The sequence below is a fragment of the Oncorhynchus tshawytscha genome, linkage group LG30 (assembly GCF_018296145.1).
Source record: "Oncorhynchus tshawytscha isolate Ot180627B linkage group LG30, Otsh_v2.0, whole genome shotgun sequence".
Classification (NCBI taxonomy): domain Eukaryota; kingdom Metazoa; phylum Chordata; class Actinopteri; order Salmoniformes; family Salmonidae; genus Oncorhynchus; species Oncorhynchus tshawytscha.
Window position 1 is genome coordinate 41908397 of NC_056458.1, and position 21206 is coordinate 41929602.

General features: G+C 44.5%; 1 protein-coding gene across 3 annotated transcripts in view; it reads left to right on the forward strand.

Moving 5' to 3' along the window:
* Positions 1–21206, forward strand: part of LOC112228284 (serine/threonine-protein phosphatase 2A 55 kDa regulatory subunit B beta isoform) — a 157878-nt gene that overhangs the window by 118078 nt on the left and 18594 nt on the right. For 2 of the 3 annotated variants that reach the window (XM_042309801.1, XM_042309802.1), the window contains exons 2-4: positions 11054–11151; positions 13397–13562; positions 14321–14433. In XM_042309801.1, coding sequence (XP_042165735.1) covers positions 11054–11151; positions 13397–13562; positions 14321–14433 — 377 coding nt within the window. Of the gene's footprint in view, positions 1–11053; positions 11152–13396; positions 13563–14320; positions 14439–21206 lie in introns of those variants that run through there. The other variant, XM_042309800.1, reaches the window with a different exon arrangement.

Here is a 21206-nt window from a genome sequence, read left to right on the forward strand (position 1 = left end):
TTTGTTGATCCCTGCCTACAGACAGAAACTAAAACAAGAAGCTCCCACGCTGAGGTCTGTTCAACGCTGGTCTGACCAAGCTGACTCCACACTCCAAGACTGCTTCCATCACGTGGACTGGGAGATGTTTCGTATTGCGTCAGACAACAACATTGACGAATACGCTGATTCGGTGTGCGAGTTCATTAGAACGTGCGTTGAAGATGTCGTCGTTCCCATAGCAACGATTAAAACATTCCCTAACCAGAAACCGTGGATTGATGGCAGCATTCGTGTGAAACTGAAAGCGCGAACCACTGCTTTTAAACAGGGCAAGGTGTCTGGTGACATGACTGAATACAAACAGTGCAGCTATTCCCTCCGCAAGGCTATTAAACAAGCTAAGCGTCAGTACAGAGTCAAAGTAGAATCTCAATTCAACGGCTCAGACACAAGAGGCATGTGGCAGGGTCTACAGTCAATCACGGACTACAGGAAGAAATCCAGCCCAGTCACGGACCAGGATGTCTTGCTCCCAGGCAGACTAAATAACTTTTTGCCCGCTTTGAGGACAATACAGTGCCACTGACACGGCCTGCAATGAAAACATGCGGTCTCTCCTTCACTGCAGCCGAGGTGAGTAAGACATTTAAACGTGTTAACCCTCACAAGGCTGCAGGCCCAGACGGCATCCCCAGCCGCGCCCTCAGAGCATGCGCAGACCAGCTGGCCGGTGTGTTTACGGACATATTCAATCAATCCCTATACCAGTCTGCTGTTCCCACATGCTTCAAGAGGGCCACCATTGTTCCTGTTCCCAAGAAAGCTAAGGTAACTGAGCTAAACGACTACCGCCCCGTAGCACTCACATCCGTCATCATGAAGTGCTTTGAGAGACTAGTCAAGGACCATATCACCTCCACCCTACCTGACACCCTAGACCCACTCCAATTTGCTTACCGCACAAATAGGTCCACAGACGATGCAATCTCAACCACACTGCACACTGCCCTAACCCATCTGGACAAGAGGAATACCTATGTGAGAATGCTGTTCATCGACTACAGCTCGGCATTCAACACCATAGTACCCTCCAAGCTCGTCATCAAGCTCGAGACCCTGGGTCTCGACCCCGCCCTGTGCAACTGGGTACTGGACTTCCTGACGGGCCGCCCCCAGGTGGTGAGGGTAGGCAACAACATCTCCTCCCCGCTGATCCTCAACACTGGGGCCCAACAAGGGTGCGTTCTGAGCCCTCTCCTGTACTCCCTGTTCACCCACGACTGCGTGGCCACGCACGCCTCCAACTCAATCATCAAGTTTGCGGACGACACAACAGTGGTAGGCTTGATTACCAACAACGACGAGACGGCCTACAGGGAGGAGGTGAGGGCCCTCGGAGTGTGGTGTCAGGAAAATAACCTCACACTCAACGTCAACAAAACTAAGGAGATGATTGTGGACTTCAGGAAACAGCAGAGGGAACACCCCCCTATCCACATCGATGGAACACTAGTGGAGAGGGCAGCAAGTTTTAAGTTCCTCGGCATACACATCACAGACAAACTGAATTGGTCCACTCACACAGACAGCATCGTGAAGAAGGCGCAGCGGCGCCTCTTCAACCTCAGGAGGCTGAAGAAATTCGGCTTGTCACCAAAAGCACTCACAAACCTCTACAGATGCACAATCGAGAGCATCCTGGCGGGCTGTATCACCGCCTGGTACGGCAACTGCTCCGCCCTCAACCGTAAGGCTCTCCAGAGGGTAGTGAGGTCTGCACAACGCATCACCGGGGGCAAACTACCTGCCCTCCAGGACACCTACACCACCCGATGTTACAGGAAGGCCATAAAGATCATCAAGGACATCAACCACCCGAGCCACTGCCTGTTCACCCCGCTATCATCCAGAAGGCGAGGTCAGTACAGGTGCATCAAAGCTGGGACCGAGAGACTGAAAAACAGCTTCTATCTCAACGCCATCAGACTGTTAAACAGCCACCACTAACATTGAGTGGCTGCTGCCAACACACTGACACTGACACTGACTCAACTCCAGCCACTTTAATAATGGGAATTGATGGGAAATGATGTAAATATATCACTAGCCACTTTAAACAATGCTACCTTATATAATGTTTACATACCCTACATTATTCATCTCATATGCCCATATGTACCATCACTCATTCATATATCCTTATGTACATATTCTTTATCCCCTTACACTGTGTATAAGACAGTAGTTTTGGAATTGTTAGTTAGATTACTTGTTGGTTATTACTGCATTGTCGGAACTAGAAGCACAAGCATTTCGCTACACTCGCATTAACATCTGCTAACCATGTGTATGTGACAAATAAAATTTGATTTGATTTGATTTGAAGATACTGGAGGAAACAGGTACAAAAGTATCTATATCCACAGTAAAATTAGTCCTATATCGACATAACCTGAATGGCCGCTCAGCAAGGAAGAAGCCACTGCTCCAAAACCGCCATAAAAAAGCCAGACTACGGTTTGCAACTGCACATGGGGACAAAAATCATACTTTTTGGAGAAATGTCCTCTGGTCTGATGAAACAAAAATAGAATGGTTTGGCCATAATGAAGCACGGGGGTGGCAGCATCATATTTTAGGGGTGCTTTGCTGCAGGAGGGACTGGTGCACTTCACAAAATAGATGGCATCACGAGGGAGGAAAATTACGTGGATATATTGAAGCAACATCTCAAGACATCAGTCAGGAAGTTAAAGATTGGTCACAGATGGGTCTTCCAAATGGACAATGACCCCAAGTATACTTCCAAAGTTGTTGCAAAATGGCTTAAAGACAACAAGGTCAAGGTATTGGAGTGGCCATCACAAAGCCCTGACCTCAATCCCGTAGAAAATGTGTGGGCAGAACTGAAAAAGCGTGTGCGAGCAAGGAGGCCTACAAACCTGAATCAGTTACACCAGTTCTGTCAGGAGGAATGGGCCAAAATTCACCCAACGTATTGTGGGAATCTTGTTGAAGGCTACCCGAAACATTTGACCCAAGTTAAACAATTTCAAGGCAATGCTACCAAATACTAATTGAGTGTATGTAAACTACTGACCCACTGGGAATGTGACGAAATAAAGAAAAGCTGAAATAAATAATTCTCTCTACTATTATTCTGACATTTCACATTCTTAAAATAAAGTGGTGATCCTAACTGACCTAAGACGGGGCATTTTTACTCAGATTAAATGTCAGGATTTGTGAAAAAGTAATGTATAAATGTAGTTGGTTAAGGTTTGTGTAAATGTCCGACTTCAACTGTACTTTCCTATTTGCACATAGAGATGTTCCATAAAGTTCCTCACTTGTAAATGGTGTTGGATCCAATAGGCTAAATGAGACAGGAGAGAACATAGTGCTTATCTACACGTAAGCTGTCAGTGGCTCTTCTGTCCTGGCTAGCCCTGTCTGTCTCGATCCTGTCTGTCTATCCTGTCTGTCTCAAACCTGTCTGTCTATCCTGTCTGTCTCAAACCTGTCTGTCTCGATTATGTCTGTCTATCCTGTCTGTCTATCCTGTCTGTCTATCCTGTCTGTCTCGATTCTGTCTGTCTATCCTGTCTGTCTCAAACCTGTCTGTCTCAATCCTGCCTGTCTCATTCCTGTCTGTCTATCCTGTCTTTCTCTATCCTGTCCTGTCCCTGATTTTCAGGATATCCATACCGCTGACTGTACTGTACATCTCTCTCCATCACACTATATGCCTGCTTCTCAAATGCCACCCTGTTCCCTATATAAGGGTCCTATGGGCCCTGGTCAAAAGCAGTGCACTATATAGGAAATAGGGTGGCATTTGGTACACACGATAGGACAGCTGTACCTCACAGTGAGGGATAAGCAGCACACACACAGTCCTGATGCGTTTGTCCTGTAATCAGGAGGACTCATGGCTCATGTCATGGTGCTAAGCTAACAATGGTACCACTTGGCATACAGACAGTCAGTTGCCCAAGTTGTGTCACAGGCATAACATAGGGGACTATTGTGTCCCGAGCTAAAGGGCGTTCTTTCAGCCTGTCATGAGGCTCTCCATTCCCAGCTCCTCTCTATGTCTTGTCTGTATTGGCACTTAGTGGTTGGTCTCTCAGCATCATACTCCCTGGCTCATTGGAACACAATAAGATAACACAAACATACGCAAACAAGAGCTATCTCAAATCAAAGCAAATCAAATGTTATTGGTCACATACACATAATTAGCAGATGTTATTGCGGGTGTAGCGAAATGCTTGTGTTCCTACAGTAGCTCCCACAGTGCAGTAATATCTAACAATTCACAACAATACACACAAATCTAAAAGTAAAATAATGGAATTAAGAAATATAGAAATATTAGGACGAGCAATGTCGGAGTGGCATTGACTAAATACAGTAGAATAGAATACAGTATATACATATGAGATGAGTAAAGAAGAATGTAAACATTATTAAAGTCTCTAGTGTTCCATGATTAAAGTGTCTAGTGTTCCATTATTAAAGTGACTAGTGTTCCATGATTAAAGTGTCTAGTGTTCCATTATTAAAGTGTCTAGTGTTCCATTATTAAAGTGACTAGTGTTCCATGATTAAAGTGTCTAGTGTTCCATTATTAAAGTGTCTAGTGTTCCATTATTAAAGTGACTAGTGTTCCATGATTAAAGTGTCTAGTGTTCCATTATTAAAGTGACTAGTGTTCCATTATTAAAGTGACTAGTGTTCCATGATTAAAGTGTCTAGTGTTCCATTATTAAAGTGTCTAGTGTTCCATTATTAAAGTGACTAGTGTTCCATTATGAAAGTGACCAGTGACCTCAGAGACACACATCCTGCTTTGACCATCGTCGACACATAATATTTCTCCAGTCTGGTTTACAAGAGGAGGTGGTGGGGATTGTGTCTGGCTCACTTGGTCACAGATGTATTACCTCAGTCTGGTTTACAAGAGGAGGTGGTGGGGATTGTGTCTGGCTCACTTGGTCACAGATGTATTACCTCAGTGGTGTTTAAGGAGAAGTTTACCCAAAATCCACAAACTCCCAAGTGATTCTATACATTGAAACTATTTCAGTGAAGGTTGCCCTCTATCCCTCTCTCTCCCTGGAGTGCAGAACTGAGACAGCTGCAAACCCGGGTCACTTTGGTGGATGCAGGCCTCGCTCTGCTCCATTGTCAGTGAATGTATGAGTCACAAATCCGCAAACTGTGGACCAATTCATTGTTTTATTTGAAAGCGTACGATTGAGTGAGCTATTTTTGTGTTATTTTCCACCTGAAATATTTGCAATTATTTTCTACCGTTATTTTATGTAGCCGGCTGCCACAGCAGCGGAGACGGGTAACAACTGTGCATGAGCACGTGCACCCTCGTGAGGGAAAACGCCGCTACAAAGAAATGTCACAATATGCCCTTATATGGAGCTTGATGTCACAGATTCAAGTATTGTTTGGGGGAGAAGTAGTGAGGTTTACAAAGCATGCTCATGACCCAGACTGACCATGTGAATCCAGGTGAAATCTATGATCCCCTATTGATGTCAATTGTTAAATCCATTTCAATCAGTTTAGATGAAGGGGAGGAGACAGGTTAAAGAAGGATTTTTAAGCCTTAAGACAATTGAGACATGGATTGTCTCTGTCTGCCATTCAGAGGGCAAGAGATTTAAGTGCCTTTGAATGGGGTATGGTAGTAGGTGCCAGGTGCACCGGTTTGAGTGTGTCAGGAACTGCAAGGCTGCTGAGTTTTTCACGCTCACAATTTAATCCATTTTAAATTCAGGCTTTAACACAACAAAGAGTGTGAAAAGCCCAGGGGTGTAAATACTTTCTGAAGCACTGTATGTATGTAAGTGGAAGGGGAGGGGAGTATAGTGTATATGAATATGAAGCAGTAGCAAGAGAAGATGCAGTCTGCTGATGCCAATTCAAAGCCCAAGAACAAAGTCCTCCTCATTCAGCCCCTGCTAGTTTAGGAGGAGGTCGTCATGGGAACCTTAAATCTCCTACAAAAGCAGACAACATAGAGGTGCACTAGGGTAAACGTATAACAACCCAGCCCTCCCTCTCTTTCTTCACTCCCACTATCTTTCACTCTCCCTCCCTCTCTTTCTTCACTCCCACTGTCTTTCACTCTCCCTCCCTCTCTTTCACTCTCTCTCTCTCTCTCTCTTTTAAAAACACAAAGCACATCTATATCTTTTCCTTTCATCACGTCTCTCTTTTTCTTTCTGTCTCTCTCTTTCTGCTCCTGGAAAAAAACATAATTATTTAAAAGCCCTGTTTGTTTTAATGTTAATTATTTTAATCAGGACCAAGCTTTGCCGGTTTAGCACTCTGTTAGCGTGTTTTCTGTGTGTGTGTGTGTGTGCATGTGTGTTGTGTGCGTGTGTGTTGTGTGCGTGTGTGTGTGTGTGCGAGGGACTAGTCTCTTCAGGTCTAAGGAGACGCTGGAACAATACAATTAAACCTGCAGATGAGAGGCCGCTCCACACAGCTCACTAGACAGAGCGTGTACCGTTATCTCTGAAATGATTGCATAGCAACAGTGTAGCCGGGCAGACACAGACTCTAAAATAGATGCATCTGCTAGAGGAAGACCAGGGAAGATGTGTCAAAGGCAGGAATCGATCGAACCACAATCTGCTTGAGGGAAAACTCACCATCGACTCGTTTTGTTTTTCATCAAAAATAACAACTTCCATCCATTCTAGGCATGTCAGTTGGATTCTCTTAACCTCACACTGCCAGAACGAGATATTCTATGTGATACATCTCAGTTCTGGATGTCCTGACCTGAATCACTGTTTTGGTACGTTCAGTCCACAGATCATGAGGGGTAGCTAAGTGTGTCGGGTTATTTTGGTTGTGTGTGACGTGGGCACACGGCAAACTACAGGGTTAGATGAGGAGACAGAGGATGTTAATTGATAGATTGGGTGTTGGGGGTGAGGAGGGTTATGCATACTAGACACACAGCTCCTCCATTTAGAGACAAATCTCCTCTGCTGGCTGTTATAGCAGAGCTTACCGCTGAAGCATACACCAACACCCAGCAGCACATACACTCATATACACAGCAAGAAAGGCTCTTTGTCTTCTTCGAGGTTGGTAAATTACACATTGAGTCAAGAGAGGGGGGGGGGGCGGGGACTCTTGAGAGGCTGTTAATGTGAACAGTGAGTTGTGGTGGTATTGATATGGCAGCAGGTTGTTCAGACAGACAGACAGACAGACAGACAGACAGAGGGAAGAGACAGACAGACAGACAGACAGAGTGACAGACAGACAGACAGACAGACAGACAGGGACAGACAGAAGAAACAGACAGATTAGACAGACAGACAGACTGTGGGTTTAGATAGACAGACTTTCAGACAGTGGGTTTAGATAGACAGACAGACAGACAGACAGTGGGTTTAGATAGCATCTGCCCCTAAATTCCTCTGTGGGTTTAGATAGCTCTACGCTCCCTGGTGACTTTCCTCTGGGTTGCCTTAATTAAACATCCCAGATTATCCTACTTTCCTGTGTGGTTTAGATAGTCCTCTACTCTCCTCTGTGGTTTAGATAGTCCTCTACTCTCCTCTGTGGTTTAGATAGTCCTCTACTCTCCTCTGTGGCTGTGTGGTTTAGATAGTTCTCTACTTTCCTCTGTGGTTTAGATAGTCCTCTACTTTCCTCTGTGGTTTAGATAGCCCTCTACTTTCCTCTGAGGTTTAGATAGTCCTCTACTTTCCTCTGTGGTTTAGATAGTCCTCTATTCTCCTCTGTGGCTGTGTGGTTTAGATAGTCCTCTACTCTCCTCTGTGGCTGTCTGGTTTAGATAGTCCTCTACTTTCCTCTGTGGTTTAGATAGTCCTCTACTCTCCTCTGTGGGTTTAGATAGTCCTCTACTTTCCTCTGTGGGTTTAGATAGTCCTCCACTCTCCTCTGTGGGTTTAGATAGTCCTCTACTCTCCTCTGTGGTTTAGATAGTCCTCTACTCTCCTCTGTGGGTTTAGATAGTCCTCTACTTTCCTCTGTGGGTTTAGATAGTCCTCTACTTTCCTCTGTGGTTTAGATAGTCCTCTACTCTCCTCTGTGGGTTTAGATAGTCCTCTACTTTCCTCTGTGGTTTAGATAGTCCTCTACTCTCCTCTGTGGTTTAGATAGTCCTCTACTCTCCTCTGTGGCTGTGTGGTTTAGATAGTCCTCTACTTTCCTGTGTGGTTTAGATAGTCCTCTACTCTCCTCTGTGGTTTAGATAGTCCTCTACTCTCCTCTGTGGTTTAGATAGTCCTCTACTCTCCTCTGTGGTTTAGATAGTCCTCTACTCTCCTCTGTGGCTGTGTGGTTTAGATAGTCCTCTACTTTCCTCTGAGGTTTAGATAGCCCTCTACTTTCCTCTGAGGTTTAGATAGTCCTCTACTTTCCCTGAGGTTTAGATTCCCTCTGTGGCTGTGTGGTTTAGATAGTCCTCTACTTTCCTCTGAGGTTTAGATAGTCCTCTACTTTCCTCTGAGGTTTAGATAGTCCTCTACTTTCCTCTGTAGGTTTAGATAGTCCTCTACTTTCCTCTGTAGGTTTAGATAGTCCTCTACTTTCCTCTGAGGTTTAGATAGTCCTCTACTTTCCTCTGAGGTTTAGATAGTCCTCTACTTTCCTCTGTGGGTTTAGATAGTCCTCTACTTTCCTCTGAGGTTTAGATAGTCCTCTACTTTCCTCTGTGGGTTTAGATAGTCCTCTACTTTCCTCTGAGGTTTAGATAGTCCTCTACTTTCCTCTGTGGGTTTAGATAGTCCTCTACTTTCCTCTGTGGGTTTAGATAGTCCTCCACTCTCCTCTGTGGGTTTAGATAGTCCTCTACTCTCCTCTGTGGTTTAGATAGTCCTCTACTTTCCTCTCTGGTTTAGATAGTCCTCTACTTTCCTCTGTGGTTTAGATAGTCCTCTACTTTCCTCTGTGGTTTAGATAGTCCTCTACTTTCCTCTGTGGGTTTAGATAGTCCTCTACTCTCCTCTGTGGGTTTAGATAGTCCTCTACTTTCCTGTGTGGTTTAGATAGTCCTCTACTTTCCTCTGTGGGTTTAGATAGTCCTCTACTTTCCTGTGTGGTTTAGATAGTCCTCTACTTTCCTCTGTGGGTTTAGATAGTCCTCTACTTTCCTCTGTGGTTTAGATAGTCCTCTACTTTCCTCTGAGGTTTAGATAGTCCTCTACTTTCCTCTCTGGTTTAGATAGTCCTCTACTTTCCTCTGTGGTTTAGATAGTCCTCTACTTTCCTCTGTGGTTTAGATAGTCCTCTACTTTCCTCTCTGGTTTAGATAGTCCTCTACTTTCCTCTGTGGTTTAGATAGTCCTCTACTTTCCTCTCTGGTTTAGATAGTCCTCTACTTTCCTCTGGTTTAGATAGTCCTCTACTTTCCTCTCTGGTTTAGATAGTCCTCTACTTTCCTCTGTGGTTTAGATAGTCCTCTACTTTCCTCTCTGGTTTAGATAGTCCTCTACTTTCCTCTGAGGTTTAGATAGTCCTCTACTTTCCTCTCTGGTTTAGATAGCCCTCTACTTTCCTCTGTGGTTTAGATAGTCCTCTACTTTCCTCTGTGGTTTAGATAGTCCTCTACTTTCCTCTGTGGTTTAGATAGTCCTCTACTTTCCTCTGTAGGTTTAGATAGTCCTCTACTTTCCTGTGTGGTTTAGATAGTCCTCTACTTTCCTCTGTGGGTTTAGATAGTCCTCTACTCTCCTCTGTGGCTGTGTGGTTTAGATAGTCCTCTACTCTCCTCTGTGGCTGTGTGGTTTAGATAGTCCTCCACTCTCCTCTGTGGTTTAGATAGTCCTCATCACAAAGCAAGACAGCCAAAAATAGCAGCTTCCTTTGCCATTTCTCTAAGGCCCTGAAATAGAGATGGGTTAATTGAGACATTTGTGTCCCACACACACACACATGTCTGTTAGTGTTGTCTTAGCGGATTATCTGAAGTCTAGTATGTTTCTGGCAGATAATAATAATAGTTCTGGATCATTGTCAACGGTTGGCTGCCTGGCCACTCTGTTGGTTGTCTGTAATGAATGACTCTATCTTCCATCCCTATATATGAACATGTGTGTAGCATTTATCTATCATCTTTAGTATTGTAGAGAGAGAGGGGGGTGTGGGGTGGCTCCTTTGTCATGAAATTTCACTGTCAACCACAGAATGAAGTGCGACGTATGGAAGCAAAGACGTCATTTGTATCTGATCTCATGCGAATGAGTTGCGGCAAACCTATTGTGAACGCTTCCCTGCCACAGGGGGAAGCAGCAGGCTATCTCTTTTTTTTTAATTTTTTTTATTGTACCTTTATTTAACTAGGCAAGTTAACTAGGCAGTTAAGAACAAATTCTTATTTTCAATGACGGCCTAGGAACAGTGGGTTAACTGCCTGTTCAGTGGCAGAACGACAGATTTGTACCTTGTCAGCTCGGGGGTTTGAACTTGCAACCTTCCGGTTACTAGTCCAACGCTCTAACCACTAGGCTACCCTGCCGCCCCTCTGTGTATAATTCTCCATGTTCACCATTCCATGTTGTTTTAGAGATCTGATGTGTGTCTGGGAGATGTGTGGGAGGGTTTTGCATATGAATGGGTTGGTGACAGACAGTGGGGGGGGGGCAAGCGGGGTGCGAGAGGGTGGTAGTATTGTGAAGACTGCAGGTTGTTGTAGTGCTGGTCCAGGCCTTTCATCAGCCCTGGGGTAGGCTAGCAGCACACAGAATTGATTCGATCCATGGATATGCTATCTGAGCATTCCTTTCTGCTCGGGAGGGAGCAGGTCTTCAAGGACTTGAGGACCACGTGAAAGTAGACCTTTTCACTCCACTCTGCGTCTTTCCCTTTCCTATTTCAAGTCATTAACCACTTCAATTTCACATAGTTGGGTTTTGAAAGTAGATTTCACGGTTGTCAATGAGATGAAGGAAACAGAACATGACTCTTTCAAGCATATAGTAGGTTGGTAATGTACTTTACTGTCGTATTGTGTATCTCAGTGAGGTAACGTGCTGTTTTCCGTTTGTGTTTTCTGTTCCAGCTGACATCATATCCACGGTTGAGTTCAACCCGACTGGAGAGCTGCTGGCGACCGGGGACAAGGGAGGGAGAGTAGTGGTGTTTCAGAGAGAACAGGAGGTAAGACCAGCCAAGACTCCGTACTCATCATGTCACATCACATCCTGTTTTTCTATGAGTCACTAACTCAGCGGTCTCCAACCCTGTTCCTGGAGAGCTACCATCCTGTAGGTTTTCACTCCAACCCTGTTCCTGGAGAGCTACCCTCCTGTAGGTTTTCACTCCAACCCTGTTCCTGGAGAGCTACCCTCCTGTAGGTTTTCACTCCAACCCTGTTCCTGGAGAGCTACCCTCCTGTAGGTTTTCACTCCAACCCTGTTCCTGGAGAGCTACCCTCCTGTAGGTTTTCACTCCAACCCTGTTCCTGGAGAGCTACCCTCCTGTAGGTTTTCACTCCAACCCTGTTCCTGGAGAGCTACCCTCCTGTAGGTTTTTACTCCCTGGGTTACTGTGTAGTAGTAGTGGTGTTGAAAGGCTGTGGATGTTTATTCAATGGTGGTAGGAGTTATTATGGAGAGATTACAGTTGATTCTGGGAGGCCTATAGCATTTCCTGTGGGAGCTGGATGGAAGGACTAGACAGTGTCTGAATCTTCTGTCTCACTGCGGTTAAAATATGAATGTCAGGGACTGACTGACTGACTGAATCCCACTTTCAGGGACTGACTGACTGAATCCCACTTTCAGGGACTGACTGACTGAATCCCACTTCCAGGGACTGACTGACTGAATCCCCCTTCCAGGGACTGACTGGCTGAATCCCCCTTTCAAGGACTGACTGACTGAATCCCACGTCCAGGGACTGACTGACTGAATCCCACTTCCAGGGACGGACTGACTGACTGACTGAATGAATCCCACTTCCAGGGACTGACTGACTGAATCCCACTTCCAGGGACTGACTGAATCCCCCATTCAGGGACTGACTGAATCTCCCTTCCAGGGACTGACTGGCTGAATCCCCCATTCAGGGACTGACTGACTGACTGGCTGAATCCCCCATTCAGGGACTGACTGGCTGAATCCCCCATTCAGGGACTGACTGAATCTCCCTTTCAGGGACTGACTGGCTGAATCCCCCATTCAGGGACTGACTGGCTGAGTCCCACTTCCAGGGACTGACTGGCTGAATCCCACTTCCAGGGACGGACTGACTGAATCCCCCTTCCAGGGACTGACTGACTGAATCCCCCATTCAGGGACTGACTGAATCCCACTTCCAGGGACTGGCTGAATCCCCCATTCAGGGACTGACTGAATCCCACTTCCAGGGACTGACTGAATCCCACTTTCTTCCTCTTCCTCCTTTCCCTTCTTTTTCTTTCCGGCTGATTTCAAAGCGCTCCATAGTATCCACTAATCCCCACACCAGAGGCGCTCCCACTCTCGTCTCCCCCCTCCTTTCCCCCTTCCCCTGTCTTTACCCCGCAGAAGGCAAATCTGTTTCCATTAAAAGCCCCCCGCCCCCTTCTGTTTGGTCATCTGATTTGGCTCTATTGATTCTGAAGCTTCCTGAGGTGAGACCTGACCTGCCGTGTTGGCTGAGCTGAAGCTAGGTTGCTGGGTTCCCATTGAGCTATCTCTGCCACCCTGACTACACATCTTGACAACCTTACAATAGATTTAACCCGCTTTTGCCTGAGTTCTTGAATTTCTACCACGTGGAGGCAAAATGGCTGCACTATGTCAGCGGTTATGTCAACCCGTACGATACCGGAGACAGATTTTGGTGACTGGTCCACGTACTACAGTCCCCATGCTTTGTTGGTTCCTGGGGTTTTGACAGCCCCCTCCTGTATGTATGCTTGATATAGAAAGCAGAAACCAGGCCATCGACACATTTGCTGCTGTGTCTTGGGTTGCTGTTTCCTAAATGTTGCCTATCCACTGCAAATAGGACGATCCCCACTCTCTGTATCCTCCCCTGTATCCTCCCCTGTATCCTCCCCTGTATCCTCCCCTGTATCATCCCCTGTATCCTCCCCTGTATCCTCCCCTGTATCCTCATGCTGAAACACTGGCCTATCAAATAAATGTAATCAAATTGTATTAGTCACATACAGTTTACAGCAGGTATAAAATGTGCAACAAATGTACTAGCTCCCTCAACAATGCAGTACATTAGTCAATAACAATACTAACAATGAAATAGTCAAACATAACAAGTTGTAGTAATAATGGATTGGATGTACATTGTTTTTACAAACATAAAGTGGGTAGTGACTAGGTCATGCAGTGCATGTCTTAATAGCTGAATAATAGCAGAACATCTTCCACAAACTCAAACATACTTGTTGTTGTTTCAGAGTAAGAACCAGCCCCACAGGAGAGGGGAGTATAATGTTTACAGCACCTTCCAGAGCCACGAGCCTGAGTTTGACTACCTGAAGAGCCTGGAGATCGAGGAGAAGATCAACAAGATACGATGGCTGCCTCAACAGAACGCTGCCTACTTCCTCCTCTCCACCAATGGTGAGCCACTTCCTCCTCTCCACCAATGGCAAGCCACACTGCTAGTCCTAGTGAAATCTAGGAAGGAACAGACGTTATGTGAGCAGAGTCGTGCGTATTCGTTCTAAAATGCTCACACTATATTTTGGTTGCACGTTGGTGGCGCACCTTCTACTCCTGTTTGTTCTAGTGACATCAGCATATCTAACTGCTCACTAGACCAGTCGATGTTAATGTTTGTTAATGGTTCCAATACCGCCATTACATTATTTATTGTATTGTAAGGCCCATTGATGTTAGCCAAGCAGCTGTTTTATGTTGAGTTAAGTGCCACCAGAGACAGGAAGTGACCTTTACAATACTGCCGTACCTTTCCTTTCGCCTTTCAGTCAATGTATTAGACGGGGAACTTGAATCAGCACAGTGACTCCTGGACATCAGTGGAACAAGCTAGGCTGGCATCAGGAACTTTGATCAGGTTAATTGGAGGCTGGTATATTTCTTATCTATTTATGTCATGCCAAACCTCAGCAGTGGCCTGCTTCCAATACTGTAGCAGCACAGCAGACTACTGAGTCCCCCTCCTCTCCTTAGTACAGATGGCCAGCCAGCCAGCCAGGCCATCACACCTTTCCTTTAGCCAATCCCAAGCCTGCTGTTACTCATCCCTCTCTCCCCTTCTCCACCCCTCCCTCCCCTCCTTCTCCTCCACCTCCTTCCTCCTCCTCCTCCTCCTCTCCTCCACCTCCTTCCTCCTCCTCCTCCTCTCCTCCCTGCAGATAAAACAGTGAAGCTGTGGAAGGTCAGTGAGCGGGACAAGAGACCGGAGGGCTACAACCTGAAGGACGAGGAAGGGAGGATCCGAGACCCCACCACCATCACTGCCCTGCGGGTAAGATGCCAACCCTTCCCCCGCTACAGTGTCACCACAGCCTGCCCGGTCATCTCTGTGCCCACATTTGCAGTGCTACATACAGAATTTGAATGCGTCTCTTTTCCTTCCGCTGGCAACCTGTGACATTATCGCTCCCCATGGCAGCCTAAGCCTCCCAGTGCCACCGAGAGATTCAAGAAACCGGCCTGGTTTCAGATCATGCCAAATGCACATGTCTGTCAGTGTGGGGGTGGGGAGGGGATTGTCCAGGTTCTTAGATGGGGGTGTGACACCAGGCACACATGCTGCTGACCACACATTAGCCAGGTCCTGGGGTGACCCATCTGTCTACACCAGCTTGTACCCAGGGGTCAGCATGGGGTCAAATATAGGGCTGGGCGATATATCAAATACATTTGATTAATTAAAATGTATGTTTTTACGTGATATTCCAAATACCTGTTTTGCAGAATCAAGGTTTTTTGTATTTTTAGTTTTTATGAGCGTCCTCTTGTTTTCATTGGTTTTTTGGTTTCGTCTCGTTCGCTCCTTCTGTGCTATGCACCTTCCTATTTACACCAGAGATGTGTATATAATGATGATGCTAATGTCTCCGCCCTAACAATGGGAATCGTTGTGCCAAAGGCGGGAAGGCAGACGACAAGCTTAGGTTCAAAATAAGCGCATAGAAATGCATTGAGCTTATTTTGGACAGATTTTGGTGAGAATGAAACCTCCGGCTTTGCGTCATTCTCCCAAGCTCCTCCCCCTACCACTCACAACAACAAAGATCAGTGATCACTTTTTCCTCTCTGACAAAGGGTTTCAACTCACTATTTGCATTTGAGGTTTGGTCCGACAGAATGGGTCATATGGACACCAAAACACATGGAGACATTATTTTACTGTTCTAGAGAAGTTAACCTTTCAAACCATACCCTGTTTATGTTTCAACTCCTCACATTTCGAGCAGAGCAGACACTACTAAAACGGATGTACCAATTGTAGTCAGGAAGCAGGTGCAGAAGGTTAGTTTAATAGTAAGAAGCATGAAGATAAACAAAACAGGAGAAGCGTACAGAACGTAAATAAAACCAATACTGTCTAATGACTGAGGCTACTGAGGGCTAAGTAAAGGGAGAGTAATCAAGATGATGATGAGGTCCACGTGTGCGTAATGATGGGGACCAGGTGTGCGTGATGATGGGGACCAGGTGTGCGTGATGATGGGGACCAGGTGTGCGTAATGATAGGGACCAGGTGTGTGTAATGATGGGGACCAGGTGTGTGGATTGATGGGGACCAGGTGTGTGTGATGATGGGGACCAGGTGTGCGTAATGATAGGGACCAGGTGTGCGTAATGATGGGGACCAGGTGTGCGTGATTCTGGGGACCAGGTGTGTGTAATGATGGGGGCCAGGTGTGCGTAATGATGGGGACCAGGTGTGCGTAATTATGGGGACCAGGTGTGCGTAATGATGGGGACCAGGTGTGCGTAATGATGGGGACCAGGTGTGCGTCATAATGATTGCCAGGACCGGTGGTTAGTGGACCGGTGACGTCGAACGCCGGGGTCCCGGGAGTAGGCGTGACACCAATGAATATTCATTCTGGAAAATGAATGCTCAGTTTGTCGTGCGAGCATTATGGTACCAATGCTAGCAGCATTTTAGTCAAATAAAGATTGTTATACAAGCTGTTTAGTGTAGAGGTCGACCGATTATGATTTTTCAACGCCGATACCGATTATTGGACGATTTTTAGAATGTATTTGTAATAATGACAATTACAACAATACTGAATGAACACTTATTTTAACTTTAATATAAAACATCAATAGACATCGATTTAGCCTCAAATAAATAATGAAACATGTTCAATTTGGTTTAAATAATACAAAAATGAAATGTTGGAGAAGAAAGTAAAAGTGCAATATGTGCCATGTAAGAAAGCTAACATTTAAGTTCCTTGCTCAGAACATGAGAACATATGAAAGCTGGTGGTTCCTTTTAACATGAGACTTCAATATTCCAAGGTAAGAAGTTTTAGGTTGTAGTTATTATAGGAATTATAGGACTATTTCCCTCTATACCATTTGTATTCCATATACCTTTGACTATTGGATGTTCTTATAGGCACTTTAGTATTGCCAGTGTAACAGTATAGCTTCCGTCCCTCTCCTCGCTCCTAACTGGGCTCGACGATGAACACATCGACAACAGCCACCCTCGAAGCAGCATTACACATGCAGAGCAAGGGGAACAACCACTCCAAGTCTCAGAGCGAGTGACGTTTGAAACGCTATTAGCGCGCACCCCGCTAACTAGCTAGCCATTTCACATCGGTTACACCAGCCTAATCTCGGGAGTTGATAGGCTTGAAGTCATAAACAACGCAATGCTTGAAGCACAGGGAAGAGCTGCTGGCAAAACGCACGAAAGTGCTGTTTGAATGAATGCTTACGAGCCTGCTGGTGCCTACCATCGCTCAGTGAGACTGCTCTATCAAATATCAAATCATAGACTTAATTATAACATAATAACACACAGAAATACTAGCCTTTGGTCATTAATATGGTCGAATCCGGAAACTATAATTTCGAAAACAAAAACATTTATTATTATCACATATACCCTGACTCTGAATGCAATGAACCCAAGAGAAGTGTCACAATTTCACCTGGTTAATATTGCCTGCTAACCTGGATTTCTTTTAGCTAAATATGCAGGTTTAAAAATATATACTTCTACTACATTGATGTTTATGGTTAGGTACACGTTGGTGCAACGACCGTCCTTTTCGCGAATGCGCACCGCATCGATTATATGCAACGCAGGACATGCTAGATAAACTAGTAATATCATCAACCATGTGTAGTTAACTAGTGATTATGATTGATTGATTGAGTGTTTTTTACAAGATAAGTTTAACTTCTTGCGTCGAGCCATCCCGGATCCGGGATCGTGAATACAGCCTCAAGCTCATTACCATAACGCAACGTTAACTATTCATGAAAATCGCAAATTAAATTAAATGAATATGCTAGCTCTCAAGCTTAGCCTTTTGTTAACAACACTGTCATCTCAGATTTTCAAAATATGCTTCTCAACCATAGCAAAACAAGCATTTGTGTAACAGTATTGATAGCTAGCGTAGCATTTAGCGTTAGCATCAGCAGGCAACATTTTCACAAAAACCAGAAAATCATTCAAATAAAATCATTTACCTTTGAAGAACTTCAGATGTTTTCAATGAGGAGACTCTCAGTTAGATAGCAAATATTCAGTTTTTCCAAAAAGATTATTTGTTTAGGACAAATCGCTCTGTTTTGTTCATCACGTTTAGCTACAAAAAAAACCTGTATCCAGGAGTGTAATTATCCCCGCAGCTCATTAGCATAACACAACGTTAACTATTCATGAAAATCGCAAATGAAATGAAATTAATATGCTAGCTCTCAAGCTTAGCCTTTTGTTAACAACACTGTCATCTCAGATTTTCAAAATATGCTTCTCAACCATAGCAAAACAAGCATTTGTGTAACAGTATTGATAGCTAGCGTAGCATTTAGCGTTAGCATCAGCAGGCAACATTTTCAAAAAAAACAGAAAATCATTCAAATAAAATCATTTACCTTTGAAGAACTTCAGATGTTTTCAATGAGGAGACTCTCAGTTAGATAGCAAATGCTCAGTTTTTCCTGAAAGATTATTTGTTTAGGAGAAATCGCTCCGTTTGGTGCGTCACGTTTGGCTACCAAAAAACCCAGAAAAATCAGTCATCAAAACGCCGAACTTTTTTCCAAATTAACTCCATAATATCGACTGAAACATGGTAAACATTGTTTAGAATCAATCCTCAAGGTGTTTTTCACATATCTCTTCATGATATATCGTTCGTTGAAAGCCTCCTCTCTCCTCTCAATCACTGGATGACTGCGTGCAGCTTGTAGATTACGCACCAATTTAGACAAAGGACACCGGGCGGACCCCTGGTAAATGTAGTCTCTTATGGCCAATCTTCCAATGATATGCCTACAAATACGTCACAATGCTGCAGACACCTTGGAGAAACGATAGAAAGGGCAGGCTCATTCCCGGCGCATTCACAGCCATATAAGGAGACAATGGAAAACAGAGCCTCAAAAATTCTGCCCATTTCCTGGTTGAAGTTTCATCTTGGTTTCGCCTGTAGCATGAGTTCTGTGGCACTCACAGATAATATCTTTGCAGTTTTGGAAATGTTAGAGTGTTTTCCTTCCAAAGCTGCCAATTATATGCATAGTTGAGCATCTTTTCGTGACAAAATATTGAGCTTAAAACGGGCACGTTTTTTTATCCATAAATTAAAAGAGCGCCCCCTATATCCAAGAAGTTAATGCTAGCTAGCAACTTACCTTGGCTTCTTACTGCATTCGCGTAACAGGCAGGCTCCTCGTGAGGCAGGTGGTTAGAGCGTTGGACTAGTTAACCGTAAGGTTGCAAGATTGAATCCCAGAGCTGACAAGGTAAAAATCTGTTGTTCTGCCCCTGAACAAGGCAGTTAACCCACCGTTCCTAGGCTGTCATTGACAATAAGAATGTGTTCTTAACTGACTTGCCTGGTTAAATAAAGATTAAATAAAGGTGTAAAAAAATTTAAAAAAATGGCAAAGTTGGTGCCCAGAAATACAGATTTCCAATTGTTATGAAAACTTGAAATCGGCCCTAATTAATCGGCCATTCTGATTAATCGGTCGACCTCTAGTTTAGTGTGTGTTTTATAAATGTGCAATAAGCATAAACCAATTATATAAGGAATTGGCAACTCGTTCTCATTCTGAGGTAGGTCACTTGATTTCAACATCTGAACTACGTGGACAGGCTAGCATGCTGTTCAAACAGTGGGAGACGGACAGACGGGTGCGTTCATAACAATTTGCCTTGTTAACTGAATTCACAGCTTGTGAAATTATACCTGGATCCAAATGGGCTAAACTTGAAATAAATAAATGAGTTAACTACTCACTAGCACGTGGGCTTGTGCTTGAGAGATTGTTTGTGAGACCAGTGTTGATTTTCTATAATGCCTGCTACATTATCAGTGATTATTCATGGTTCTGGTTATATTTATAACAAAAAGGGCATTTTTATAGACCGACCTGAAAGCCAGATCAGTGATTATTGCAAAAACAGCAGGTTAAACTATTTTTGATAGAATAATTAAATGATTAGTGGGTTTTATGGTTGTGTAAGGCTCATATTCAGCCTAGGTATCATTACACAAACTCTGAATTCATTAGGTTATTGCTGACTGTTTTAAATGCTGTATATTTTAACTTTAAATTGTACAACAAAACTTATTTAGAGAAAAATTTTTTTTTTTAAATCTAGATATATACAGTGAGATATGTGTTTTCAGCCCTAATCAAATATCAGCCCCGTCTCCATGGAAACACAGACAGCCAGATGTTAGTTACATGTTCATATCAGCTCCAACGGCAGCTTTCAGATGATAAGACCATGATACCATACAGGTTATATCTGGTGCTTGTTGTGATATGTGAAAGAACAACCCAGAACAAACATCCTCTCCCTTTTCTTCACCACTCTCTTATAGATAAAAAAAAAAGATAGTGAAATTGACACATTTTCCTTTGTTCAAGAGCTCAGTCCTCCTCAGTAAATATAAGATTGATTTAGAAAAGTGAGCTGTGCAGAAACTATATCAATATTTGGACCCCTGGCTCGCCCCAATCATCCTTATCTCTTCATGCTCTTATTTTCCACTCTGGACCCAAATTGACCCTTACACAACACAGCCTTTGGAAATCAATAGGAATCACATGATGCCTGAGAGAGAGATGGGATTGTGAAACATAATGGAATGGGAACAAGCTGGTGGGAGGGAGGGACAGTGTTCCAGGTCTGCTCAGTTAGAGACTCCCAGGTTCACAGATGATTGGGACTCCTGGCTGTCAGTCATTCTGAGAGAAAACATGATGTCACCATTCAGAGAGGATGCAGAATTCACTTGAAGGAGGAGGATTTACTATCAATTTGGTTTGAGGGAAGAGGGGATACCTAATCAGTTGACCAACTGAATGCATTCAACTGAAATGTGTCTTCAGAGAGGTATGGGGGGCTGCCTTAATCGACATCCATATTTTCGGCACCCGGGGAACAGTGGGTTAACTGTCTTGCACAGGGGCAGAACGACAAATTTTCATCTTGTCATGTCAGGGATTTGATCCAGCAAAGTTTTGGTTCGTGGCCCAACGCTCTAACCACTAGGAAACCTGCCGCTGGGTTTGCTATGCGTCTCCTATCCTATCTCAAGTGAACATATCACCCGCTTTGATTGATTCACGTCCAGTTCTTTCTAATGAGTAATAGTTGTAGACGGAAGCAGTTCCTCTCAGCGCTGGCTGCTTCATCTGACGAACAGACATTGAGGTATGAGTTAATGACCTCAGCAGTCTCTGCAGCATGCTCCTCCTCCACTGTGTGATGTTGTGACCCTGGTGCTGAGAGACACTCATCATGCTAGCAGACTCATATCTGATAATCACATTGGCCGTGCTGTGCCAGGCTGGGCCCTGCCTGTGTCTGTGTGTGTGTGTGTGGGGGGGGGTGTGATCCCTGACAGATGGTTTGTGATCCCTATCAGACAGATACCCAATAATGGTCAGCCAAGCATTCGCCTCGCAGTGAGTGTACATCAGTGGACATGTCCCACTCCCCAAGATATCATATATCAGTGGACATGTCCCTCTCTGTCACAAGATATCATATATCAGTGGACATGTCCC